Raw genomic sequence first — 26,642 nt, 5'->3', positions numbered from 1 at the left:
CCGCACCCTGGCCGCCCGCACGGCGGAGGAGGCCGCGCCCCGCCCCCGCCGCCATTTCCCGCCCGCGGTCCCGCTCCCCGCCGGAAGGGCTGCGCGCACTGCCGCGCCACGGGCGGAGGAGGAAGTGGCGGAATGGCGCGCGCGACGCCCGCCGGGAGCCGTAGTTCGGCGGAGGGGCCAGGTTGGGGGAGCGCTCTGCAGGCCGCACTACGGCTCCCGGCGGCCCCCGCGGGCGGGCAGAGCGCGCGCGCGGGCCGGAAGTGCGTGAGGCGGAGGCGGAGGGGGCGCCTGGTGCGGAGGGGCCGCGGCGAAGCGGCGCCGGTGAGTGCAGGGGCACCGGGGGTCCGTGGGGTCCCGGCTCCGCCCCCCCCCGCCGCCACCGGGAGCTCCCCTTACCCCTCCCTCCTCCCCGCGCCCTCCGCAGCCACCTCGCCCCGGCTCTGCCCACTCCCCCCTCCCACCCCTCCTGGGCCTCACCGCGGCGCTGCTCCCCCCCGTTCCCGGTGTCCTGGCCCCGCATGTCCCCGGGCGAGGCTTGTTCGCTGCTCTCGGGGCCGCTCTGGCCTGGCCCCAGCGGCGCCTCGTGGTAGGCCTGGGCCCGGGCAGGCCTTGGCGCCTCCTCGCGGCCCTGGGGCCGGTTGGGCCTGCCCGGCGCTTTCCCGGGGACACTCGTGGTCCACTGTGGTCTTGGCAGCCTGTTCTGCTGTCCCATTCCCGGAGATCCCCGTCCTCCACCCGCGCCTCGGGGCCGCGCCCTTTAGGTCTCCCCCTCCGCCGGTCTGTCCCGGAGGTTCCATCCCGGTCTCCGGGGCTCCGCGTGCTGCTGCGGCGCGTGAGGCGCTGCCGGGGCCGCCGAGGAGGCGGGCGGGGCCCGGCACCTCGAGGGAGCCGCGGCCATCACCCCGCGTCCCAACGCCCGCGGGTGTGCGGCTCCCGCCGCGGCGCTCAGCACCGCCCGTTTGCCGGTGCGGCGGGAAGGATCGGAGCTCTCTCACTGCCTGCTTTGCGTCCTGCTTACTCGTGAAGTTTGGCTGAACTACAGGCGATGTGGCAGAAGAGGCGTTGCAGTGGCTCAGACACACGTGTGAAGCCTGAGTTTTTATTTTCCATGTAGTGATTAAGGGTTATTCTGCTAGTTCGTATTGTTTTGGGGAAATGAACGTGGTTGAGGTTTCTAAAAATTAATTTCAAAGCCTTCCCAAGGTGATTGTCACTATTTTCCCTCCTGGATGGGGTTTTGGGTGTTTGTGTGGAAGGTGACATGCTGGAGTAAGCAGTGCTCCATAGCATCACCAAATCATGGCATGGTTTGGGTTGGAATGGACCGTAAAGCTCATCCCGTCCCACCCCCTGCCATGTGCAGGGACACCTTCCCCTGTCCCAGCTTGGACACTTCCAGGGATCCTGGGTGACCTGTGCCAGGCCCTCACCACCCTCACAGAGAGGAATTTCTCCCTGATCTTCAATCCAAACCCACTTTCATTGTGAAGCCATTCCCTGTGCCCTGCCTTGGGAGGAGCAGGTGAACTCGTGTTTGTGTGGTGTATGCAACAGCATCCTTTCAGGACCTGTCAGAGGTGGGGGACTCCTTGATTTTTGTGTGTACAATGATGTGCCAGGTGCTGTGGCACAAGAACAGATTTGCTGTTTGAAATGAACAATGTAAAACCATTTGGAAGATGGTCTGGGTTGTCTTGTAGCTGGTGGTGGAGGAGAAGAGCCTTTATTGCTGCAGCAGCAGGGTCACATCAGCAAATGGACATTTTCAGGCTGCTTTTCCTGAGAGCACAATTAAATCATCCAGTTACTCTCTGGAAGGACTCCTGAGAATTCCCTCTCATGGAGAGCAAGGGCAGATGCTGTGTCAGTGCTGATGGTGTGTGACATTTCGGGTGGGCTTTACTGTGCCCTTGGTGGGTGCTGGGCTGGGAGAGCTGCTCGCAGGGATTGGGTGTCACAGCCTTGGCTCCACTCACTCAGAAGGTGTTTCAAAGCTTTGCCTCCCAGGTTCCCAAAAGAGAGTCAGTGTAGGCACAGGAAAGTAAATGCTAGAATACAGCAGTGTCTTCTCCTGGAGTCTTCTGTGGTTGCTCTGTCCTGCTCTGGAACTTCACAGGTGCCCAGCAGGGAGTGAGGAAATGGCTGGCTGTGTGACCTTTCTTATGGGTTGCACAATCTCACAGCAGATGAAAGGACAAAACAGGACAGTTAGTGTAGAGAGCTTTTGCAAATGTACATTTTTGTGTCATGGGATCCTCTGGAAGGTCTAGGGCCTTGTGATTTTTGTTTAACATTTCTTTGGGTGCTGCCACATATTTTTGAATTGCATCCTTCCTTCTAGGAATTATTGTCCCTACTTCAGCAGGAATAGGGAGGGCAAGTAAGAACTTGATTTGAACAGTTTCCTCCAATGTCCTTAGGCAGCTGAAGGCTGGGAATGCAGCTCCTGAGGCAGTGCTCCCATGGATGGGCCTTGGTGTGTGCTCCACATGACTGTGATTTGGAAATGCTACAGTCTGGTCACAGGGGGTTGCAGAGTTCTGGGGTCTGAACCCTTCCCCTCCAGCTAGGGGTCCTGTCTGTGGGATGAGGGAGGTGCAGGGCTGTCCCTTATCTCATTTTCACATCCTTTTTGTCCAGAGATCCAGAAAGGAAACCTTTTACCTGTCAGGTTATTGCAAGGGGAGGTCAGGCAATAGATGAGAGGGGCTCCCCAGAGATGTTTGGAGTCCCCATCCCTGGAAGTGTCCAAGGAACACCTGGATGTGGCACTCAGTGCTCTGGGCTGGGTGACAAGTCACAGGCTGGACTTGATGATCTTGGAGGTCTTTTCCAACCTAAATGAATCTGTAAAGAAATGACCTGGCCCTGGGAAGGAGGTGTCTTCCCAAGGTGCTGTAAAGAGCAGTGGTGCTCTGGCTGCAGCCACGTGTTCACCCAGACTGTGTTGGCAGCAGCAGGTGGAGCAGCCATGGATCCCTGCCCCTGTTCTTTGTCTGCCCATGTCTCTGCTGAGTTATACCCTGCTGTTTTCCATCCTTCCTAATTCCCTGTCTGTGAGTTGTGTGTCTCTGGAAGACAGTTCTGCTGTCAGTGCTTCAGCAAGTGCTGTTTGGGAAGAGGCTTCCCTGGCCACTGGGGTTTGGACCAGCCATGTGCCCTGACCTTCACTTCCAGTTCTTTTTCATGGAACTAAGGCTGTGTCATGTGTATTGTAAAAAAAATGGATATTCTGCTGATGGGGTTATGATAATATAATTTAGCTGTCTGCTGCTTTCTCCAGCTGATATAAATCAGAAGTGTGTAAAGTATTAAAGAAAATGGATGTTCAGGTCAGGCCAGGCATGTGGGCTCATACTGAGGTGCAGGAATGCTGGTGAACACTTTCTGTCATGGGTGTTGCTATTAGAAAACAAAAATGTTACAGTTATAAAACACCAACACATAGAGTAAGTGACTATCCATGCACATCAGCAGATCTAAATTTAGTTTACCTGTTCCCACTTTCTCTGTTGTCAAAGAAATGTTGCTTTGGGAGGACTAGGGAGTGCTGAGCTGGACTGGATAATCCTGAGGATGCTTTTCATTGTAAGGCCATGATGTTCCCTAGCTGTATCCCTGAAGGAATAGAGTGGTTTTGCCAGAAGTGTGAGTATTTTTCAGCACACTTGGCTTTGTCTTTGTGAAAGGACAGTTTGTCGTGTTGGAACTCGTTAATTGTTTGAGCAGCCACGGAGCCCTTGAACTTTTTCTCCATTTCTGGAAAAGTTTACAGTATCCTGAGCTGTGTTTAATGGCTGCACGTGCCAGGGCTGGATGTGGGGTTTGGGTCGTGTGGTTTCCTCAGAATTATGGTGGTACAGGGAGTTCTTCACTGAGACAGGAATTTCAGGATATTTAGCCACATAGTTCAGGCCGTGGACATTGGAAGAGAGAGGAGTGGTGGTGGCAGTTACAGAAGCTCTTCTGGCTCCCTGGGAAGCTTGATGGTGCCAGGCTGTGTGACAGCTGCTGGTGGCAGTGGGGCTGTGCCAGTGCCCCTTGAGCTGCTGCTGTTCCTGGACATGGTGGTGCATGTGCTGGACAGGCCTGGGAGCCAGGCTTAAACTGCTCTGTGGGATTCTGTAGTGGGGCCCAAGATGAGGAAGTTGTTAAATTTGGCCCCAGCAGCTCATGAGGTCTTTGTTCCTGCTGGTGCTGGGACAGATTGGTGCCTGGGAAGGAGCCGGTGCCATTTTGTTTCCAGATGACAGGCTGGGTGTGTGGGTCTGCAGTCTCCTACCCTAAAGGAAACATCCTTCCCCTCCTCACAGAGAAACTGTGCTAGGAGAGCCTGGGCATTGAGGGAGTCACTGCTGGGAGCTTGGAGAAGTGAAGAGTTCCTGCTTAATTTAGCTTTATCATGTCAGAGCTATGAATAGTGAAATCACGGGATCACATTTCATGCCAGCTGGGAATGGTGTTTGCACTGCCTCACTCCATGGTAACCGGAAGCTGCCGGGCCTTAAAAAAAAAAGTGAAGCTAATGGCACACAGAGATGGCAGCTGGCTGCTCTGAGGGTTGTTTCCTACCCAAGGAGGGGTTTTCTGTCCATGCCCTTCCTCCTGTCACACCTGAACGCAGCTTGTGCCTCTCTGGTGTGCGAGAGTGAGGCCTGTGCACAGCCCTGCTCACGGCTCCAGTGATCCCAGAGCAAGTGCCCTGCTCACAATTTCACCCCCACAGTCGTCACCCGGCCATTTTTAGCCTGCCATGATTTACAGGGTAAGGTGGGTGTGCAAACCCCAGAGAGCCCCTGCTGGGACCGCAGGGTGAGGAGCTGGCTCGGCTGGGCACTGCTCCTGCTGCTGCCTGGGGTCACTCCTGCCTTTGGCTGAGTGAAAGCAGCAGAGGAAAGCGGGGCAAGGAGCCCCCGGGAGTGGCTGCTCTGGGAGCACTGAAGGTGATGGGGCTGTGGGGTGTCAGGCTGGAATTCAGTCCTGCAGGGACTGAAGCTCAGCATTAATGATGTTAACTAACCTGTGCCTTAACACGGGGCTGGACATGTGATACCAGGTGGCATGGTGTACATTGTAATTTACACCTGAAATAATTACAGTAATTGCTTCTGTGGGGCTGTAGGTGAGGTTGGTTTCCCAAGTTAAGACCTGTGTATGCACTGTCTGATCAGATGAGGTAATTTTGGTGGCCTTTTTTTTACTGGGAAATGGTGCTGAGATGAATGGCTGCAATCAGAATCCTTTCTTGTGCTGCTAAAATAAAAGGATTTGCCGGTGTCTGGTTTGATTTAAATTTGATTTTCCTTTTTTTACTCAGGTCAATTGCTTCTAAAGAAGCAGTGTTTAGAACCAGAGTTGATGGGACACTTGTACAAGGTACGTGAACATAGCATGGAAAATTGTTCAAATAAGTGTTCAAATAATTGTTCAAATAAACTTATTCCATATGTACAGGGTTCCTGTGGACAGGCATTTCTCTCTGTTTTGAAGTCTGTCAGAGTGTAGGGATGGCCTGGTCTGGTGCCTTGTTCTTACAATAATGCCACAATTAAAGAACTTTAAATGTTATACTAGGTCATGGAAATCCTTTTCCTTGTTTTCCCCTGAGGTAGTGGGATTCCCATTAAGGTAGAGAAAAATGAAGTGCTGGCTTGAAAATATGTGAGTAGTTTTGCTCTTTTCAGCTTATAAATGAAATTTGCTGGAGTTTGTATTCTCATAGGTTAAACGTGTGGAGAGTTGTAACTCCTCAGGAGATTTTTTGGCTGTAACTATACTGTGTGTTGCAGAAGAAATTCCAGAGAGCCCCCAGTCAAACAGTTTTGCTGTTACTTGCTGTTTATTTGGAAGCAGAACTTCCACGTTTTTAAGCGTGCGTGGCGCCTGCTGGGCTCCAGCTGGCAGACTCCTGAGAGGATGGAAGTGTCCTGGAGGGTGCAGTTCATCCTCCCTTTGCTGAGAACTCACTTACACACGAGTTTGAATTCTCTCAGTTAACTAATTTGTGAATAGTTTCTTAAGGGGAGTAAATTTGACCTTTTTTTGCTTCTTGTGGTGGTTGCAGAACTCCAGGCACAGATTTCCAGCCCCCCAGCATCCAAAGCTGCTCAGAACAGCAGGGCTGTGCTGTGAGAAAGCCATCAGTTTGGGGAAAGACCTGATCTTTCTGATTTTCCCAAGCTGTGTAAATTTGGAGGGAAAAAGCTGATGAAAATGATTTTTCCCTTTTTTAAAAAATTATGGATGTTTTCTTCTGTGTTTAACAGAAATTCCAGCCACCCAACTTCTGTAACAAAAGGACCCAGGTTTCTAATCAGCTTTTTTCTTGGATTGTTTCCTTGAGCTCCCTGTCACTAAACTGTCTGAATAACAACATAAGACTTTTTAAGCTCAAACATTTATAAAATAGTGTCTCTCAAATAGCCAGTTTCAAAACGTCACTGATAGGGGTTTGTGGATGGTCAAATTAATTGGAAAGGGATTGTTCAGCACTACAGTCTGCAGAATCAGTTCTTCCACAAGAACCTGTAAATTCTCTTCCAACCATTCCATAAAACCTGCTTCTAATTATCAGAACCCAGGGCTGGAGCTCAGGGTTAAACTTTTTTAGGGATTTGTTTAATGGTGTGAAAACCCAAATGTGCTTGAAGGAAGATCTTAATTTTGAAAGCACATAGACTAGAGAGAAATTGAAACTGCTGCTGACAAATTTGTGTTTCTCTTGCTGTGGCAGAATAATTTTGGATGTTCTCCCCCAAGCATGTTTAGCACATGTTAGAGTAGAATACTCAATTTTGTGGTTAGGTTTTTAGTAATTTTTTTTTTTTTTTAGCAGTGTTGTCTGGGACTGAGGAGATTGGTAGGTGTAGTTGTAGCTTTGGTTAATGTGTGTAAGAAATCTTCTGAAAACACTTTGGTATTGGATCTGGAAAGAGAAATCATTCTGCTTTTTGTTCCCCCCCATGAAATTTGATTATAATTAACATTTTAATTTGCTTCTCCCTGGCTGGCTGTAGGAGCTGTGCAGGTGGCTCTGCCCTTCCCCTCAAGGTTTCCATTGATATCAAGAACATACTTAAAGCATTTTGCACCAAAAATTAGCTTGTAAAGGAAGAATCCAGTAGAAAGTGAGGTGTTAGGAGTTGGATTCTTAGCTAACAAAGATGAGTCTGCTCTCTGCACTTGCTGCTGCACTTCAGGGACGTGGAGAGAGCTGCAACTCTTTATAAGCTTATTTTTGCAGTGATTATTGTTGCTTCATTGTACAGAGCACACTTTGTGAGGTATTTTGTGGGATTATTCCTTTTTTTTCAGAATGAACTAATCTTGTTTGGGTTTTGGGATTAGGAATTGTAGAGCTGGCAGAAGGATAATTAATTTTTTTTCTTTCCTGGTAATGAGGGGTGTTGAGCAAATGAAGGAGCAGTTCAGCTGTTCCTCCTGAGCTGAATGTCTGTGCTGGTGACACCAAATGGATGCCAAGAGGCTCGGGCAGAAATGTGCTCTCTAATGAGGTGCCACCTCATTTGCTTTGGGCCTCACAGCAAAATAAATCACAACAGCTTCACTCAAATGCTGGCCAGTAAAAAGCAAATTTTTGTTTTCCTACAGCACTTCCAGAGAGCTTCTTACAAATGCTTTTACAAAACATTTAATATTTATGAGCTGAGTGTTTGCAAACACGGTGTGATAAACGGAAACTGTAATGAATTTCACCACACCATGCTTGTGTCTGAGGCCATGTCACTTGTTTCCAGTGTTTTGGGGTTTATGCTCAGATATGAACACAAACAGCTGCCTTGGCAGGGAGGTGCATGCTGCATTCCCCTCTCCAAGCTGGCCAGCTGTGGTTCTCCCTGTGCAGGATCCTCACTGACACCTGGGGATGGAGTGGGCTCAGCTGGAATGTGCCAGCTGGCTGCTCTGGGCAGGGTTGTTCTGCAGCAGCTGGGGAAGGGCTGAAATCCCAACTCCTGCTGCCTGAAAGACCTGGAACAAAGGAGTGGAAGATGGAAAGAGTCACAAAGTAACACAGGCCAGTTGGAAGCAGGGAACAGATTCCTGGAAAAAGGCTTTTTGACAACCAGCAAGGTTTTCAGTTTGACCCATGACTTGGCACATGGAAATGTTCTTTACAGTGTTCTGGAATAAGAAACTCCTGAACTATGATTTCCACTTCAGCAGAGAGCGTTGAGCACGTTTCCCAATTTCCTTTCACTATCTAGAAGAAAGGTTTGCTACTCCTGCTTGTTGTGTCTTGACTTGGTTACTTTTTCTGTAGTAGTGCTTTAAACACAAGAATAGTATTTTTCTCCAAAGGAGAATCCAGGTTTTGCTCTGGATGACACCTCTGTATGTGGGATTGTGGTGGTAACAGTGGTGTTGGGAAATAGGCAAAAAAACCCCAGAGCCCCAGGGTCACAAAGCAAGAAATAATGGGTATGGCAAACTCTTTCTGCCACTGTGAAAGGCTGAAAGTCAAAGGTGTTTGTAAGATATAAGCTGAGATTTCTTTTTCTGGACATTTAGACTGATGGACAAGGCAACAGTAAAAATAATAAAAAAAAGTCTGTGGCGTGTTGTTCTTTGTGGCTTTTTCCCAAGATTGGTAAGCAGGATTTAAGAATCACTAAACTTTGCAACACCACTTTTCCTCTTGGGTGAGAACAGGACTTAATCACCAGTTCAGAGAAAGCACAGTTTTCAAATAGCCTTGAAACCTTTTCCAGTGAAGTAAGGACAAGAAATTAATACCTTTAAACAAGTCTATTTTATGGCTGAACACAGAGTAAGTGACATTCTTGCTGTTAGCTCAGAGGTTTAATAACATGGAGTAATTTCTGAGGTTGTGTTTACTGTTGTTTTCTCTTCTAAAACCTCCACCCCTCCAGCAGTGCATGGAAGGATTCTGAAATGTAACTGTAGACCTGTCAGAAAAGCTCCCAGTGGACTGGTGGCTCCCTTGGATGACGGCGATATGCTGATGGATGAATTGTCAGGAAAAGAATTGTTTCTGTTGGCTTGTGGATTCCTTTAACAATATGGGAAAATCCTTAGTCCTGAGCCCAGTAAGACCATTCAAATGGGCTGAGAGAAATGACTCCAGCACGGCTGTACAGGTGCACTGACAGATGTGTGTTCACAGCAGGTGGGATGGGGCAGGGGAGGTGGAGCAAAGAAGGAAGAAGACTTAAAATTTTGAAAGCATGAACGATCATTTTGAAACCTACATTTTCCATAAAAGTCCATGAAGAAATTCCTGGTCAGCTGTGGTGTGTGTGTTCCCTGAAACACTGGGGATCTGATGAACCTTTTGGGTGCAGCAGGAGCTTAGGGCAGCCAGTTCACCTCTGGTGGCAGTACAGCAATGCATGTACAAAGGTGTACTTTCTTCTCATTTCAGGTTTTCTTCCTGATTTCATAATTGACAAAGCTGAGACGGTGAAATCTGACAGAAGGGTGCAAGGTGTGAGCCTGCTCAAGCAGGTAGGCACAGCAAATAAAATATTCACAAGAGGTAAAACTGCCTGTCTTGGGATTTGTAATAGACCTTCTTACATCTTGTCTCTTCTGGGCGTGCTGCAAGTTAGACTGATGGTAAACTTCTGCTTTCAGTGTTGTTCTGCAAAAAATACAGAGCAGGTTTAGAAGAAAAATATCAAGCTTGTGTCTTGGAATGTTTGGACTTGTCTTCCCAAGTAAATGCAGAATATAAGGGTAAAGTAGAGCAATTTGGTGCAAAAATCCTGGATGTCCTGGAAAAAGTAGTACCTCTTTTTGTTTTTTTAATATTATATTGATTAATCTCTGGATTTATGCCCTGGTGATTTTTGGGAGAAGAGCACTGCTTCCCCCATATATCATAACTGGCCAGATTATTAAATGTCACATTGATTTAAGTGTTAAATCCCCTGTTGTATCATGTGACCTCCTCCAGCTTTGTTCTTTGCTTGAGCATTGCAGTGATTTCAGTCAGTGGCCTTAGAAGTTTTCCTTAACTATTGTGAACATTTAAATTCCAAAGCTGTGGAAGCTCATGGAAGGGCCCAGCTGTGAGAGACTCTCAATGGTGACCTTTTTTTATTGCTGCAGAGTGGAGCAGAGTTGTGCCTCTCTTTTGGGTTCTGTCAGGACGTAAAACATTAACTTTCCTGCCACTGTTTCCTGACAATAGTTTGCCTTCTGGGCAAAGTCCATCGTGGTGCTTTAGTGGAAGCATTTGCTCCTCTATTGTTTCCATCAGTGGTCTGCTGGATTGCCCTGAGGGTTTGGAATGGAGAAAGCAAAGTTTGTTCTAGGCAGTGTGGTTTTATGACAGATGAACAGGCTGTCAGGTGTCTGTTTCCCAGGGGGTGGTGCCTTACCAGAGCTTCTAAACTCAGCACACAGATCACATCCAAAAACTGTGGATGTTTTTGGATGGGAGACCACACTCCTTGGGAATATCTGCTGGACAGCTTAGAACTGGGCCTGCAGAGGAAACAAACTAAAAAACAAAAGTGGAAAATCCCTGGCAGTGCTTCTAGCAGGACATGCCTTCTAGATGAGTGAAGCCACGCTTGCCTGCTGGCAACATCAGCCTTGTCCCTTCCCAGGTGCAGGAGAAGCTGGTGTTGGGGGTTCTGTAGCTGTAGGAAGGAAGTTGGACTCTGGCAGGTTAAGGATGAGTCCCCATGGCTCTGTGCAAATGCTTCTGCTTGCAGTCCCTGCTCAGGACACAGCATCTCCAGGAGCTCTGTGGGCAGGGGAAAAATGGGAATGGGAGGTAAGCAGCCGGTGCAATTCTCAGAGTCTGTCTTTGCTTCACTTACAGGCACCTCTTTATTTAAAAAATATTAAATCCTTTTTATGAGAACAGATGCTTTCAGAGCAGGGTATTTTCCTGAACATATTTTATCTGAGTCAGTCATTCTTAAAACTAAATGTGTATCACAGTGAATTTACAACTGCAGTTAACTCAGGGGAGCTGACGTGACTCCAGTGTGCAGTTTGTTTAACCTTTTAAGTGCTGATGGAGCATAGCAACTCTGTTTCTATCCTAGTAGGAGTTGCTTCATATGTTAGGAATGAATCAACTTGAAAATGTTGGCAGAGATAAAGAATCCAGGACGTGAGCGTTTGGCACACGTTGCACACCCAGGGTGGTTTGGCTGGGAAGTGCTGTAGATCAAAGTGAAAGGCAAAAACTATTAAGCAGATCAAAGTGGTAATTTAAAAATCTATTTTGGGGTCTTCTTGGGATTTCCTGAGAGTTAGTGCCACATCTTCTGTATCTTGCAGTAGTTCCTGTTACCATCTTTCTTCTCTTCCATGTTTTGGTTTCGAATGCTCAGCGTTGGATTGTTGTGAGCAACAGAGTAGGAAGTGTTGCAGGAAGTGGTTCAACAGACATATTCAGTGAATTAAAAGGAAATACTTAAAAATTATCCTTTCACACATTCTTTCTCTGAAAAATGGCCAAGCAGAAGAATAAACTTTATTTCTCAGTGGCAGTATTTTTTGATTTTCATCCCTGGGGTAACAGGAATAAAACAACATCTGTTGTTTCCTAACAGAACAGGAACATCAATTTTATTATTTTTCCTACATGCTTTCTGATGTGGAATATATTAAAATACTTCAGTTGAATCGATCTAACATCTTTAGTATAGTTAAAGGGAAGAACAGGAGCATGTAACATGATTTTTTAAAAATAGAAGCCAACTTCCCATTTCTAGAAAGTCCCATCTCTGGTGATGAACCACCATCCACTCTCCCAGCAGCTGCTTCTGTGCTGGGCATTGTGTTTTTCCTAGAAATGCCCTGGCAGAAGTTGAGTCCTTTAGTAACCATATATGTAATTTTGGAGAGCCTCTGGAAGTGAAGGCATTGCAAGTCAGTCCTCTGGAATTTCCTTAAAATGGGTATAACAGCAGCAGGCACACTTGGTCAGTTGTGTTTATGTACCTGAATGTCTCTATTTTTAAACAGTGGGTAAAAAAAAGAGATGAATTTTGTGCTAACATAGTTCCTTTTTATTTCTGGCTCTTTTTCATTAGTCATTTTAGGTGGAAAGTTTGTTGATTCCTTATTGAATATGCAAATAATGCAAATTTTACTTGTTGGTAAAGGAGAACAGATCAGAGAGGGTGTAACTGAAAGATTTGTGGGGTCAGACTATTCCTGAATCATCTTCTAAGGGACTTTCTAACCTTTACCTGGATACATGCTTGAAAATAGCCCAGGTAATTCATAATTACAGCTATTTTGAGTCATTTAGTGCTACAGTGTAATCTCTTCTGTCTCTGACTATTTGGAAGGACATCTGATTTATTTTGGCTGCAACTGAACTCCTGGCTGGGTGATCCACATTGGTGACTGATCACAGCAACTGCAGGAGCTCTGCAACCAGCAGAGAGGACAGGACTGAACCTGAGCAGAGCTGTGCAAATAGGGTCACATTCCTGTGTCTTGGAGTACCAACTCTTTTTTGATTGCCCCTGAAAGTTTAAATAAAAGTTTATGGGCTGGGTTTTTTGATGGTAAGCTTTTTTATTTCTTCCCTGTCCTTTAAAGCAGTGGCAGCTGGCTGCACAGACAGGGATGTGGCTGCAATTGCATGGAATTTTCACTTCCACAGGCTAGTTTGCCTCGGCCAGCACCGTGGCCCTGCCCCTTCCCAGGTTTGCATTAACTTGGTGCTTTCAACTGTCACACTCTCATTTGTGATTACTCTGGGTTTAGAGCCTTCTATTCTTTTTGCAGTTTTCCTCTTCAGACTGAAATAAACCTTCTATTCTGAGCCCAGCACCATTCATCTGTTCCTAGCAGGCACTTCAAACATTCCTATTTCCAGCCTTATCAAGCTCCACATCCCTGGAGTCTGTCAGCCTGCCAGGTGCTGCCTGTCCTCTCCTATCAACCACATGCTTCATTTCTCAAATACTTCTATGTCCCTGTTTCCCTCAGGTGCACTGACAGGTGCTTGCAGAGATGTCTAAAACTAACAAATCCAAGTCTGGCTCGCGTTCCTCCCGCTCGAGGTCTGGGTCGAGGTCCCGCTCCCGTTCCTTCTCCAAATCCCGCTCCCGCTCCCGCTCCATCTCCCGCTCCAGGAAACGCAGACTGAGGTGAGTGTGCAGCCAAAGGGTGGGGCAGGGCTTTTCCTCCCTTGCAGGTGGTTTGTCACTTAGCTCCTTTCCAGGGAGAGACTTTGATTAGATCCCAGGACAGATAATGTCCTTTGTGTCAGGCTGCTTCCTGCCGACCTCTGCTGTTTGGGTGTTTCAGTCACTTAGGAGAATAAATTGTGAATAAATAAATAAATAGGAGAGTAAGATGTTTGTCAGCACAGTCAAGATCTTTCTTTTGAGACTTTGGCTTTTTTAAGGAGCATTAATGTAATGGATCCCAGACTTGTAGATGTCATTGTAGACTCGTAGATGTCATTGTTTGCTTTTCCCCTCTTGAGAAGTGAATTCAAGCAAATTTTAATATCAATTTTAGATACTGCTGTGAAAGATGGGGACAATTCTTGATATATTCCTGATAATATTCTTCCTCTTCCTTCCAATTCTTCCCTTGCTCCTCCCCTCAGCGTGCAGGAGCCAGGTAACTGGGAAGATCCTACTTGACGGATGAAGTGGATAAAAGATAATTTTGCTGCAGTTAGTTTTAAGAAATTATTAGTGTGTGTAATAGTTTCTCCTGTCTCCCTGAATTGTTTCTGAGCAGGCCAGTTACAGGCTTGGGTCTTCCTTGGATGTTGTTTTTTTCCTTTTCTTTTGGCTAAGCATTCTGCATCTGGCAAAGCCATTCCAGTTGGATGGGGTGTAATGGTGTTCTCCTGCCTTTTCACTCATATGAATAACACGTATTCTGAAAACCTCTGGGCTGTGAACACATGCAAGAGTTACCAGTTAGAGATTTTAAAAGTACAGAAGCTCTAATGAATGTACAGTTGGAGAAAGAAGGACATGACAAAACTAGATTAGAGGCGGAGACTTGAGTCCAACTGAGTCCTTTGCAGAAGGAAACTGGAATGCTGGAAGGTCCTTGCTCATTTGGGAATATCTCCTAGCTGTGAATGAACTTGAGAAAAAGGCACCCTGTGTAAACATGATTATTTCCTCTGTGCTGCTGATGAAGCTACTTCTGCTTTGTAAATAATTCCTTTTTTTCAAAAAAAAAAAAAGGAGTCTGAATGGAGGGGGTCGGCCCAGCCCAGCCCCCCTGCCTGGCCTTGGGATGTGCTCCAAGGTAGGTCTGGTGGGATCTCAGCATAAAAGGCCATTGCTGGGTACTCCAGGATGCACCACAAATTGTTTTATTCTTCTTTTGGTAGGTTTCTTTTTCTCCTAAGTTACAGTGCTATGTTGGAGACTGCCTAATATCTTCTGCTTTCTTTATGACTTTATTTCTCACTTCTTGTAAATGCTGGGGATTTAGCCCTGGAGCAGTGCAGTGCCTACAGTTCTGGGGGCTGACAGAGTTGGGGGAATTATCACTTTTGGTGTTGCTTTGACTGCATAACTTTTACTGTATTTTTCTAAAAAGATTTCTGGTAAATAGTCTGCAACTTTTGGAGTGAAATCTTCCTGCTGCAGCCTCTCTAAATCACTAGAACAGATTTTGGAAGCGTCATACGACAGGTCCTTGTTGATAATTGATCACAGATGCAGCAGTTGTCTGAAAATTGAGCGTCTCTGTTCCTCATGCCTTGGACTAGAACTTCTTATAAATGGTCCTTGCCTCCTGCCTCTCTGCTTTTCCTTCTGGTCGCTGTTGTTTGAATGAAGAAGTGCCTCAGATAAGTTTTTTGCTTGTTTGAAGGATGGAAAAATCTGTTAAAATGGTCATTAAGCTGTTTGTTAGCAATGACTGGAGTATGAATAAGAGTTTCCTGCTAAACTGTGACCTGTTTGGTAGGAGGAAGGAATGAAAATAGAACTGAAGTTTATCTCTGACTGCACATGTGTGCTAACCGTGTAGGAATTCCAACAGCAGGTTGTTCTCCTTTGGTTCTGGGGGTTTGGGGTGTGAGAGGTGAGGAGCAGCACTGAGATCTGCGTGGGGAAGTTCGTGTCCATTGGAGTATGACCAACATGTGTGTCAGAGCCAGAGCTTGGAATGCAAGAAAGGGCTGTGGAAACCTTTCCAATTAATGTTATTTACTAAAATTCCATTTGGAAAAAAATCTCTTTTCTATTTCAAATTCCTAGTTTGGCCAGTCCTTCCTGTAGCTCTGGCATCTGAGCTACAACGGGACCTTTAAACAGTTACACAACCACAGCAATTTAATGGGAGAAGCTGCTGGGACAGTTAGTCACTGGAATCTGCATTTTTCCAGGGTTTGTGCGTTCCTGGATTTGGGTTTTGTGGATGCGGGCAGGGGCGTCCACAGCGGCACCTGGTGGTGCCTGGCAGAGGTGTCCCAGAGCTGTCCCTGCCCGGGAGCTCCACGGGATGGGGCCATGGGATGGGGCCACGGGATGGAGCCATGGTGCCATGGGATGGGGCCACAGAATGGAGCCATGGAGCCACGGGATGGTGCCATGGGGTGCACCTTTGGGAGCTTAAACCCACAGGGCAAAGTGCCCATCACCCCACTGCTGCCCTGCTGCTTTGGGGTGTAGCCATTTATTGAACTTGCCTGACTAAAAAGTGAGTTTTCATCTGGATTATCGGAATTTTAAAGTGCATCTGAAGTTGGGTCAAGAGAGGGAGATGTGGGGTTGGTTGCAATAAGAGTAGCATGATTTGGATAAAAATTACTTCTTTGTGGGTGAGGTATAACCATGACCTTAAGCTGTTAAGGGCTGGATGCTTGAGATCTGTAACTTTTTCTGAAGCTGGATAGCAGCCATTTTCATCCCAACAAAATAGAGAGCAAAGAGTGCTTATCATGGTCTCTGCAATAATCCTGAAATCACAGTATCACAGGTACAAGTTACTTCCACTGCAGTTTGTTCACAGCGAAGTCAGATAAAGGTAAACCAAAGGAATTTTTTTTAAAAGCTTAGAAACGAGTTTTTCAAAGTCTTTTTATAATACGTCTTCAAATAAAAAGTTGTGGCCGAAGAATAAACTCCAAAAATAAATTATGAAAAGAAACTATTGCATAAAATATTTGTGTAATTCTTTTTTTTTATCAGTTCTAGGTCTCGTTCAAGATCCTATTCTCCATCTCACAACAGAGAAAGGAACCACCCACGAGTCTATCAGAACCGTGATTTCAGAGGCCACAACCGAGGATACCGGAGACCGTATTATTTCCGTGGCCGAAACCGAGGGTTTTATCCCTGGGGCCAGTACAACCGAGGAGGATATGGGAATTACAGGTCCAACTGGCAAAACTACCGCCAGGCCTACAGCCCTCGCAGGGGGAGGTCGCGCTCCCGCTCGCCCAAGAGGAGGTCTCCTTCCCCACGGTCCAGAAGCCATTCCAGGAATTCTGATAAATCATCTTCTGACCGCTCAAGGAGGTCTTCCTCTTCCCGCTCATCCTCAAATCATAGTCGGGTTGAGTCTTCCAAGCGTAAATCTGGAAAGGAGAAGAAATCATCCTCCAAGGATGCCCGGGCATCCCAGGCTGCGGGAGATAACCAAGGAGACGAGTCTAAGGAGCAGCAGTTTTCAGGAGCGGGGGCTCAAGATGCCAAGGCATCCGAGGGATCAAAACCGTGGCAAGATGTCAGCAGCTATGGCACGGGCTCCACGTCCAGAGGGTCGGTGTCGGAGCTGAGCCCCCGGGAGCGCAGCCCCGCCCTCAAGAGCCCGCTGCAGTCGGTCGTGGTGCGGCGGCGCTCGCCCCGGCCCAGCCCCGTGCAGAAGCCGAGCCCGCCGCGCTCCAGCCCGTCCCCGATGGGCTCTGCTGCCCAGAGCAGCTCCACCTCCTTCCAGGGGGGCTCCCACCAGAGCCCCTTCGAGCACGGCTCGGCAGGAATGAGCCCCACCAGAAAGAGCCCGGTGTGCAAAAGCCCCACACCCGTCAGTTCGCTGTATGGTGCCACTCCAAAGGAGGAGGGCACAGCTCCTGGGGGAGGAGCCTTCTCCAAGAGGCAAGTGATGTGTTTTGTGGTGCTGGGTTATTTTTTGGGTTACTTTTGAGGAGCCAGCTGCACATGTGGATTCTCAATGGCAGGGCAAGGGGCTGGGGCGGGCTCCAGCTAGGAAGCTGTGCCAGCATACTGCCAGCTCTGGGCCTGGTCCTTTCTGAATTATGGAAAAAACACAGCCCAGAGTTGTAGGAAGTTGGAATTGGTTCTCCAGCTTGGATAGTTCTAAACATTGTATATATTCGCTGCAAAAATATTCATAGCCCGTGAACATTTGAAGTGGAGATTGCCCAAGGAGGTTTCTTGGCAGCTGGAAGCTCACATTTCCCAGTTACATATGTGTTGGTTATAGATATTTTTAGTGGTGCCTTCTGGAATTGTTAGGTACTGTAAATTAGAAGAAATTAATTAAATCCTACTGTACATCCTGCTGCAGGCAGCCTGGGGCAGGTGCAGCTGCAGTGCTCGTGCCTGTGTGTGTGGTAGGATGAGAAACTAAAGCACCAAATACATCTCTAAAATGAAGACAGCCTTCCATGCAGAAGGCATCTGCTTCCATCATTCTCTAGATTAATCCACTGCGGATTGTGCCCAAAGGTGACACTTTGTTTTAAAAGATACAGCACCATTCACAAGTGCTTTCAAGTCTTTATTGTTTTTAAAGATGGTTTGAGCTGATTCTATATTAAGGATGTCTGAAATTTAAAAAGGGAAAAAACTCCTGTGATTTGGGCTTCCAAAGCATGGAGCTGGTGTCCGTGGGCTTTCCTGCTGTCCCACAGAGCCAGGGTTTTGATTTGTGAATGCTTTAAATCTGTTCAGATGCTATAAACCAGCTGAATTGTTCTCAACAGAAGTGTGTTATCTCTCCCAGCAGCATATTCTCCTCTGTTAACCTGTTTGCTTTTATTTGTGTTTGCAGTCTGTCATGAAATATTTAGCTTACCTATGAAACTTGCAACCCAAATTTGAAGTAGCTTTTGAGGCTTTTATTTCCAGAGTGTTGTTAAAAGCAGAACAGTCCAATTTGAAAGGTTTGATGTGTTGTTCTCCCGAACCAGGTTTGTAAGTAAATAAACAGAGTGGGTAAGATGTTCCTCTTTTCCTTCCAATGCATCTGTGGGTCAGCTGGGTTTGATTTGTCCTTGAGCCTCATTCCATCAGTTCTGCATATCCATCTCCTTGTACATTTGCTGAATTTAGTAAGAACAAAAGTCTGAATTCAGGCTGAGTAATCTGCTTGACATTTTAATTATTTTAGGGCCTAGAGGCAGCTTTCAGTACATGCATAGCTTGGTGTTCTCTGAAGTTTGACTCTTTGAACTGAAGAATTGACCTCGTTGAGCTCTAATAAGAAATCTCCTGTAATGTCTCTTTATGATCAGGTATCTGGAAGAGCAGAAGACTGAGAACGGGAAAGACAAAGACCAGAAAGTAACTAATGCTGAGAAAGAAAAAAGTAAAGAAAAAGGGAATTTCTCTGAGTTGGGATCAACAGATGGAAAGGCAAAATCTGACTCGTATGGATCGAAAGCTGACTCGGAGAAGGGATACCGCAGCAGCCAGTCGCCCAAGCGCTACAAGTTCAGGGATGACTTTGACAAGCTCAAGGTCCCAGAGTTCCACAAGGAAGGTCATTATGGGAAAGATGAAACAGATGAGCAGGACAAGAAAGACAAGGCAAAGGGCCGGAAAGATTCGGAATTTGATGATGAGCCCAAATTTATGTCTAAAGTCGTAGCGACTTCAAGTAAAAGTCAAGAAGAGGATAGGTCAGGAAAATGGGAAGGTGTGGTGTTCCTGCCACCTGGAAAAGAGAAGCAAAGGAAGCCTGATGAAATGGAGGAGGAAAGCTATTCTGAAAGATCTAAAAAAGAAGAAAGACCAGGATCCAAGAGAAATGAACCTGGTCACAGGGGTTTTGTTCCTGAAAAGAATTTTAGAGTGACCACTTACAAGTCAAGCCAGGAAAAAAGCTCTTCCCCTCCACCAAGGAAGGCTTCTGAGGTGAAGGAGAAGCCAGGCATGAAAGTAGAGGGGCTAACTCCTGGCAAATCCTCCTTTTCAATTACTCGTGAGGCCCAGGTCAATATTCGAATGGATTCCTTCGATGAGGATCTTGCACGGTAAGGATCTGCCAGCTTTTGAGCATCTCACTTGTGATGTTTTTTCCTGTTTTTCTTCCTGAGATCCCCATGTGCTTGCCAAGTGTGAGGAAGGCTAAGCAACATTGCATCACAATTTGTGGTTTTGGGAGCTAGAGATTAACTTTTTCCTAACCTTTGCCTGTGTAAGATTAGTTTAGGATGCACCAGGCTCTGGGAAGAGCCCCAGATGGAGCCAGGTACTCAGTGGCTGAGGGGTACTGAGGGAAGCTGAGTTGTGCAGGGGAGCTACTGTGCTGCTTAAATCCATTTGATTCTCTGCCATGTGTTTTACTACTCCTATTCTTCATGCAGCATTAGAATAGTGACCTGAATTATCACAGTAACCTGGAGCAGTGTGTTTAGGGATGTTTAAAGGAGCTCCTTGCTCATGCTTTTGAGTACTCGTGGGTGCCTCCCTAATAACAACATAAACCATCAGTGAGTTCCCAGCTCCTGCAGAATTAAACACTTTAAATTGTTCCCCTTCACCCTGTTCTTCTGTTTCATGGGCTCTTCTTTTTCCAGTCCCAGTGGCATATTGGCTCAGGAGAGGAAGCTGTGCCGGGATCTCGTGCACAGCAACAAGAAGGAGCAGGAATTCCGCTCCATTTTCCATCATATCCAGTCGGCTCAGTCGCAGCGCAGCCCTTCTGAACTGTTTGCTCAGCACATAGTGACTATAGTCCATCATGTAAGAGGTGGGTCAGGAGTCCGTGTGTCCTTGGGGAAGGTTCACTCCTGCCTTGCCCAGATCAGTGGGGTTTGTGCACTCAAAATGCCTGGAGTTGTTTTCCAGCAGATATTCCAGTGATGAGAGCAGCAGCATGATCACGATCATCTTTATTTACATAAATACTCCTCTGCACAGGCAGAAGCTGTTCTTGTTTTTACCTGAGAAATATTCAGAGTCTAGGACTTTGTGTTCTGATGAGTTTGTGACTTGCTCGAAGAAATTGTGTTCATTTCACTGAAACACCAAAAACTGAAACTACAGTTTGTCAGCAGCATTAGAGCTCATCCCCATGGTGCTTCACTAACCTGCACCTGGGTTTTAACAGGCTGTGGCATGGGTGGGCTTTGTCTTTTTACAAAACTGGCACTAATATTTTGATATTGTTTGTTCAAACCCCTGACAGAGCATCACTTTGGGTCTTCAGCTATGACACTGAATGAACGCTTTACCAAATATCTAAAGAAAGGAATGGAACAAGATGCAGCTAAAAACAAAAAGAGCCCTGAAATCCACAGGTTGGTGCATTTAGACACTATTTTAACATTGCAGAAGTACTCTAGATTTCATTTCTTAAACCCTGGAATAATTCCAGAATAATTAAAGTGTGTAACTAGCTTCAGCCAAAAAACACAAATAGGAAAAATATGGGGAGTTTTAAATACCTTTGGAAATACTGGTCTGCTTTAAAGGACATTTGGTCTAAAATCTTAAGGTTCTTTTTATGAACAAAGTTATATCTATGGGTTTTTGGTTTTTTTTTTTTTTTGCTTTAGGAGGATAGATATATCTCCCAGTACTTTTAGAAAACATGGATTCTCTCAAGAGGAATCGAAAAGCTCCAGAGATCCTGGCTTCAAGGTGAACTGTTACTCTGATTAGTTTAATTCAACAAAATGAGTGCATTGGGCATGAACTTAACAGTGATGTTTTTGTTTAAATTACTCTCTACTTAAGTTTGTGTTTTTCTTTTAAGGATGGGCATAATTCTAAAAATGAACTACAAAGGGTTAATTTTTATTAAAAATGTATCAACAACCTTTGTGAAGTGGTTAGACTATGGTAAATGACCCCAAAGTCAATTGAGGTGAGCTTGAGAAAAAAGAGAGGATTTTTGGAACAAGTGCCCATGATGAGAGAAGAGACTTTTTGTGATATTTTTCTGCTTGTAAGTATGATTAACTCCATTGTTACGTGCAATTTTGCCAACCATGTTTTCAGAGACATGCATGTCAAAAAGAGGAAAGTAAAACTAAATGCTGAGCTAAAGCAGATACACTATTAAGCAGTTGATAAATTTTGTTCTAACAACTGACTGTGCCATTTCTGTTGATTGCTGTTACTTTAACATTCAGCACTTGTCTTAGATCCAGAGCATTTGGGATTGAGTGTTTTAGCTTTGCTGAGTAGATGAATGTTAAGCCATTGCACTCACTGTAAACAATCATAAAAAAGGCTTAACGTAAAATGTTTGAGATTTTAACCTTTGTTTATTCACCTTCATACATATTTACATTGAAGAGATTTTAACCAGTCCTGCTGAAACCTTACTTGTTTCATATTTGTTTTCGATTTTTTCCAAACACACTTGTGGCTTGACATGGACGATGGTGAGATGGATTTGATGGGCCTGAACTCTGAGCATCAGCTTGGCAGAGTGTGTTATAAACGTGGTTTCCAAACAGCTCGCCAGCCTTCCGTGAAACAGACGTGCCCTCCCAAACCCAAATAGGTGTTTGCTGTGCCACATAAGGGAGCTGCTGCTGATTTTGTCACTTATCTGTCATCCATCGTGTTGGGAGCAGTTTTATTCTCAGAGTAGAAATTAAAGCTCTTTGCCTGGGGAAAGTAGAAGAGCAAAATACCAAAACAAAATGCCTGCTTTCACTCCTGCGTTATTTGACATATTAATTTAAACAAAAAAGTGGTTAGAAACTCATGTAAGTAAAAATTTAACAGCTAGAGAATTACTAATCCTTTTGTATTTAATTGAAGGAGATTAATTTGATGTATGTAATTTGCATATCAAGTTGTACAGTTCCCAGGATGAGTGTTGTGTAAATGCAGTAGCAATGGCTGAGGCTGGGTGTTGGTACCAACAAGGTGTAAGGCTTCCTGCTGCCCAATTACCTGTTTGTCAAACCACAGCCACTGTCACTTAGGGCAGGCAGCAGAATCTCACCCAGGTGCCACAGGGCTCAAAGGAGGAGCAGGAACAACAACTGCTCCTTTCCCAAAGAAGCTCCTAATCCCTTCTTGAAGTACCAATTTAAATACAGCTCAAAGCAAGCATTGCCAGGTGTCTTTTATGTTTGTTTTTAATTAGCAATGTAAATTTAGTTTTAATTTTTCATGCAGCTGGTGGATTTTTGCTCTGTGAGACACCAGCTTGCTTTAGCAGACTTGGCAGGACTGTGGGAGACACACACAGTGTGTCTGTGGGGCTTTGTGGCACCTGTCACACGGTGCCCTCCAGCCCAGGGGAAGGAGCTGTAGGTGGCATCTGCACCCAGTAAATCTTCCTGACAGACATAGTAATGCCTCCCTATCCATGAGAAGTTGGCCTTCTCCCAGACCCCTTGGATGCTGCCTTTCACTGGCCTCCTCCTGCCCCTTGGATCACTAATCTTGGGCAGCTCCAAGCAGCAAAAAGCTTTTGCTTCTCCCAGAGTGTCACTTTTAGACCTGGGATTAAAATCCCTCTGGCCCCTGCCCAGGTGAGACTGTCAGCAGGACCTCAGGTGCACCCATGGGCCATCAGAGAGCTGTGCCACACTGTCCTTGTGGTCCATAATCAGCTGGATGGGATTCCCAAGTTGTTCACATCCTTGCTGGCTGTGGTGTACAATAAATGTCAGCTTCCATGTCTCCCTCCCCTCTTACCAGAGTGTTTATTTTAATGCTGTTTAAAGAGGAGATTAAAAGTTTAAAAATCAGTGATTTTAAGTGTAGGAAAATTGAATTCTGACAAAGGCAAACTTACTTTAATAGTGCATTTGACATCTTAAAGTGGAATATTCATTAGTGCTCAGTTAAACTCCAGTTCTCCAGAAGTCTGTGCAGTCAGTAGCAAAGTAAATGGTGCTGAGCTGGGGCACTGCAGACCTTGTGTTCAACTCTGCCCTCCCTCTCCTCTGCATTTGTAGGCTGAAGGGAAATATAAGGACGACCCTGTTGATCTGCGCCTTGATATTGAACGCCGTAAAAAACATAAGGAAAGAGATCTTAAACGCGATAAATCCAGGGAGTCGGTGGACTCGAGAGATTCAAGTCACTCAAGGGAAAGATCAGCTGAGAAAACGGAGAAAAGTCACAAAGGCTCAAAGAAAAAGTATGTAGGAAACCCAGTAGCCATTTCCTTGTGCCTCTCGTGTCTCTGCTGCTCAGGTTGGAGACGACACCGTGTACAACAGTTGTGCACTCAGTTGTGCCCCTGTGACATAACTCCTCCAGTGGCCTGAGCTACCCCTCTGCGTGTCGTCTCGCTATCATTGTATCTCTCAGAAACACTAAATAATTGTAAAAGGTAGATGGGAAAGCTCCATGTGTCAGGATGGGTGAGTCACTTTCCTTCTTGTTCCTGTTGTGTCAAGAGAGAAACAGCCATGTTGAAATGACTTGGCTTTGATGTTCATTTAATCCTTTTCTATTAGCTTAATTTTCCATTTGACTAAAACTCCATGGATGCATGCTAAGCTGAGAGCAGAGGATGTAAACATCTTAGGAAGGAGCAACAAGTTCCTTCAGGAGAGGTCTTGGGCCCTGTGTTAAAGCCTGAGCTCTTACTATGGCTTTTCCTCTTGTAGTAGGAAAAGGAGAGCATGGCATTGATAAGAGAGTGATAAAGAAGTGGTTTTGTATCTGATGGGTCACAGCTGAGTGCCTAATGCTGTTGTGTCCCACTCCCTCCGTTCCCACCACTGGAGCAGGAAACACCGACGGGTGCGTGAGAGATCCAGGTCCAGCTCGTCGTCGTCGTGGTCCTCTCACTCAGTCAAAGCAGAGGAGTATCCCGAGGAGACTGAGGAGAGGGAGGAGAGCTCCACAGGCTTTGACAAGTCCCGGCTTGGGACTAAGGAATTCTCTGGTCCAAATGAGAGAGGAAGAGCGAGAGGAACCTTTGTAAGTGTTCTCCTGCCCCAGATGGTCTCCACCTGTGCTCTGAGGGTTAATTCCCAAAGTGGGCAGGAAGTGGCTGTTGTGTGTTGCTATTGTCAGTTAAAGCTGCCCTGGAGGAGAAGCCCCCAGGCTGATGAGCTCCGGTGCAATTACTTCAGGTTTAGAACATAAACCAGGCTGCTGGGGGTGTGCTGTGGGCAGTAAACTCCAGCAGAACAAAGCCTGGAAGCTTCTGAGCATTAGTGATGCTGAGCAGTGCTTCCACTGGGGTTTGGCCATGCTCATGTGTGGAGTTCATGTACAGAGGGGTCTCACCTGCTTGGGCTTGCCCTGGAAATGTCTTGAGGTGATCTTCATCAGCTTTACAGGAGCTGTGATGTGCTGTGTGATCAGATAAACTAAAAACCCAAAACCACAAGAGCAGGAGGTGATGTGGCCACACTAAAGCTGTCCTCTTGCTTTAGTGATGGGTTTTAGAGGTGTTTTGGATGGGATGTTGGGTATCTTGGGAGCCCTGGAAGCTGGCTGGGGTGGGAGGATACTGCCTCTGCAGCTGTTCTATTTTTCTCCTCTGTCTTTCTGTTGCAGCAATTCAGAGCTCGAGGGAGAGGATGGGGCAGAGGCAACTTTTCAGGCAACAACAACAGCAACAGCGGCGGCAACAACGACTTCCAGAAGCGCAGCAGAGAGGAGGAGTGGGACCCTGAGTACACACCTAAGAGCAAGAAATACTACTTGGTACGTACCTGGGTGCTGAGACGCCCGTGTGCTCCAGGTGTGTCCGGTCTCAGGTGCTTTAGAAGTGAAAGCACCCGCTGTCAGTGACACACCAGGTAAGGCTTCGGGTGACGCTTCACGGGAGGCTGCCAGCTCCTGCCTAAAGAGAGCTTGTTCCTGCTCCCTGTAGAGTGGTTCCCATTAAGTGGATCCCCAAGGGCGGTCGCAGAGGCGCGGTGCAGGGCGGTGCCAGCCTGTCTCACCTGCTGTCCTTGGCTTCCCGTGCAGCACGACGACCGCGAGGGCGAGGGCACGGACAAGTGGGTGAACAGGGGCCGCGGCCGTGGCGCCTTCCCCCGGGGAAGAGGCCGCTTCATGTTCCGCAAGTCCAGCACCAGCCCCAAGTGGGCTCATGACAAGTTCAGTGGGGAAGAGGGAGAAATCGAAGACGACGAAAGCGGAACGGAAAACCGGGAGGAAAAGGACGCCCTGCAGACGACGGCCGAGTAGCCGCGGGGTCCGCGCGGTGCTGGGAGCCCTGGCAGGAGGGGAGGGGTCAGGCTGGTGCTGGGGTGTCAGGGTGATCCCCACGTGCTGAGCAGAGCCCTGGAGAGCAGCTCGGAAACCATCCCGACGTTATTTAACTGCATTTCCAGAGTTCAGCCTCCCCAAGCACGGACTGGGACTGATCCATCATTTACGCTCGGATCCACTCCTGGAGTTTCTCTTCCCAAAGACTTCCCTTCTGGACTGGATACGGTCAAGCGCTGGGTGAGACCCCAGATTTTCCCTTCTCTGTGACCTTATGGATGGTCCGTTATTTTTTGGTAACAGGCTTTGAGGACGATGTGGTTTTAGTTTGTGCCCACCTGACCTCACCTGTCCTGACATTTTGTTTCTCTTTTATAATTTGACCCAGTGATAGTCGGGGTTCACTCGCCCGCTCAAATTTTCCTCCCCTATTGTGTATTCAATTTTCTAAATTCTGCTTATTTTAGGCCTTTACATACGTAGTAGCATCAATTCAGAGATAATTTTGGAAACTATTTTTGGTTCTTATAAATAAGAAAATAATGAAGCATGTGAGTAAACATCTAAATGTTCATTTGTTGGGACCAAACTGCTATGACTTTTTTTTTTTTTTTTAACTTTTTTTAATGTAACAGTTGAGTTTAGGACCTTTTAAAAATTATTGTTTTCCTTTTATGTTGGAAGTTAACAAAATTAGCATGGTTTAAAAGAGAAAAAAAATTACACCCTACTTCTGGCCACTGTTTGTGTTCACTATTAGGCCTGGTGTGTGCTGGACCCCAAACTGCTTGTAGCATTTGTGTCTCCTCCCTGCAGCTGGTTGTGACCTGAGTGCCCTTTCCAAGGTGACACAGTTTTCTAAGGAACTTCCGAATTCTTCTTGGGGAAAAATATAAATGGAGATGAGAATTTTTCAATATTTTTTATTAATCTTTTTATAAAACCAAAAGGCAAATTCCTCCTGAGCTGGTTGAGGACGGCCCTTAGGATGCATTTCTTCTTATCTTCTACTTTAAAGATATTCTGGAGCAGTTTGTGAGGGTTCCCGGCCAGGTCTGAGCCTGGGCGGGGAGGCACAGCCGTGCCCGTGCTCCCCCTGTCCCTCTCCCCAGGATTGCTGTGCTGTTCCCCACACACCAGCTAGAGTTTGGTTTGTTTTGACTTGAACAGTTCTTGTTTAGCAAAGCCCCGAAGTTTGTTTATGCAAATAAAATACAATAAAATAAGTCGTAGGTGTAACTCTGCTTGGTTTGTGTCCTGAGTTGCTGGGTGGGAGCCTGAAAGGACCAAGGAGCAACAGGGGAGCAACTCTCTGTTGGGTTTTATGCACTAATAGATAATTCAGCTGCTGTTTTGGCAGTA

The 26,642-nt window shown here is 46.5% G+C and overlaps 1 protein-coding gene across 5 annotated transcripts; it reads left to right on the top strand.

The window, feature by feature from the left end:
* The first annotated feature begins 221 nt into the window (after positions 1-221).
* Positions 222-26,519, top strand: THRAP3 (thyroid hormone receptor associated protein 3). 5 transcript variants are annotated; one of them, XM_059868475.1, is made up of 14 exons: positions 223-321; positions 5,318-5,376; positions 8,895-9,119; positions 9,404-9,486; positions 12,949-13,109; positions 16,134-17,039; positions 18,422-19,162; positions 19,709-19,881; positions 20,320-20,431; positions 20,690-20,774; positions 23,060-23,244; positions 23,843-24,035; positions 24,621-24,770; positions 25,038-26,519. In XM_059868475.1, the coding sequence occupies exons 5-14, from the start codon at positions 12,973-12,975 to the stop codon at positions 25,257-25,259; spliced, it is 2,904 nt and encodes a 967-aa protein (XP_059724458.1). In that variant the 5' UTR covers positions 223-321; positions 5,318-5,376; positions 8,895-9,119; positions 9,404-9,486; positions 12,949-12,972; the 3' UTR covers positions 25,260-26,519. The 5 variants fall into 5 exon arrangements, with proteins under 5 accessions (XP_059724461.1, XP_059724458.1, XP_059724459.1 ...); XM_059868476.1 differs by having other exon boundaries at positions 8,892-9,119; XM_059868478.1 differs by lacking the exon at positions 8,895-9,119 and having other exon boundaries at positions 222-321; positions 24,940-25,080.
* The last annotated feature ends 123 nt before the right edge of the window (positions 26,520-26,642 follow it).

Source organism: Haemorhous mexicanus, chromosome 27 (assembly GCF_027477595.1).
Source record: "Haemorhous mexicanus isolate bHaeMex1 chromosome 27, bHaeMex1.pri, whole genome shotgun sequence".
In the NCBI taxonomy this organism is placed as follows: Eukaryota; Metazoa; Chordata; class Aves; order Passeriformes; family Fringillidae; genus Haemorhous; species Haemorhous mexicanus.
This window is presented reverse-complemented; position numbering and strand designations above follow the sequence as displayed.

Bases quoted from the DNA above. Each gene is read 5' to 3' on its own strand.
- THRAP3 (XM_059868477.1), top strand. From the start codon at position 12,973: ATGTCTAAAACTAACAAATCCAAGTCTGGCTCGCGTTCCTCCCGCTCG. The intron at 13,110-16,133 runs GTGAGTGTGCAG...TTTTTTTATCAG, and splicing joins TCCAGGAAACGCAGACTGAG to TTCTAGGTCTCGTTCAAGAT. The intron at 20,432-20,689 runs GTTGGTGCATTT...TTTTTGCTTTAG, and splicing joins AAGAGCCCTGAAATCCACAG to GAGGATAGATATATCTCCCA.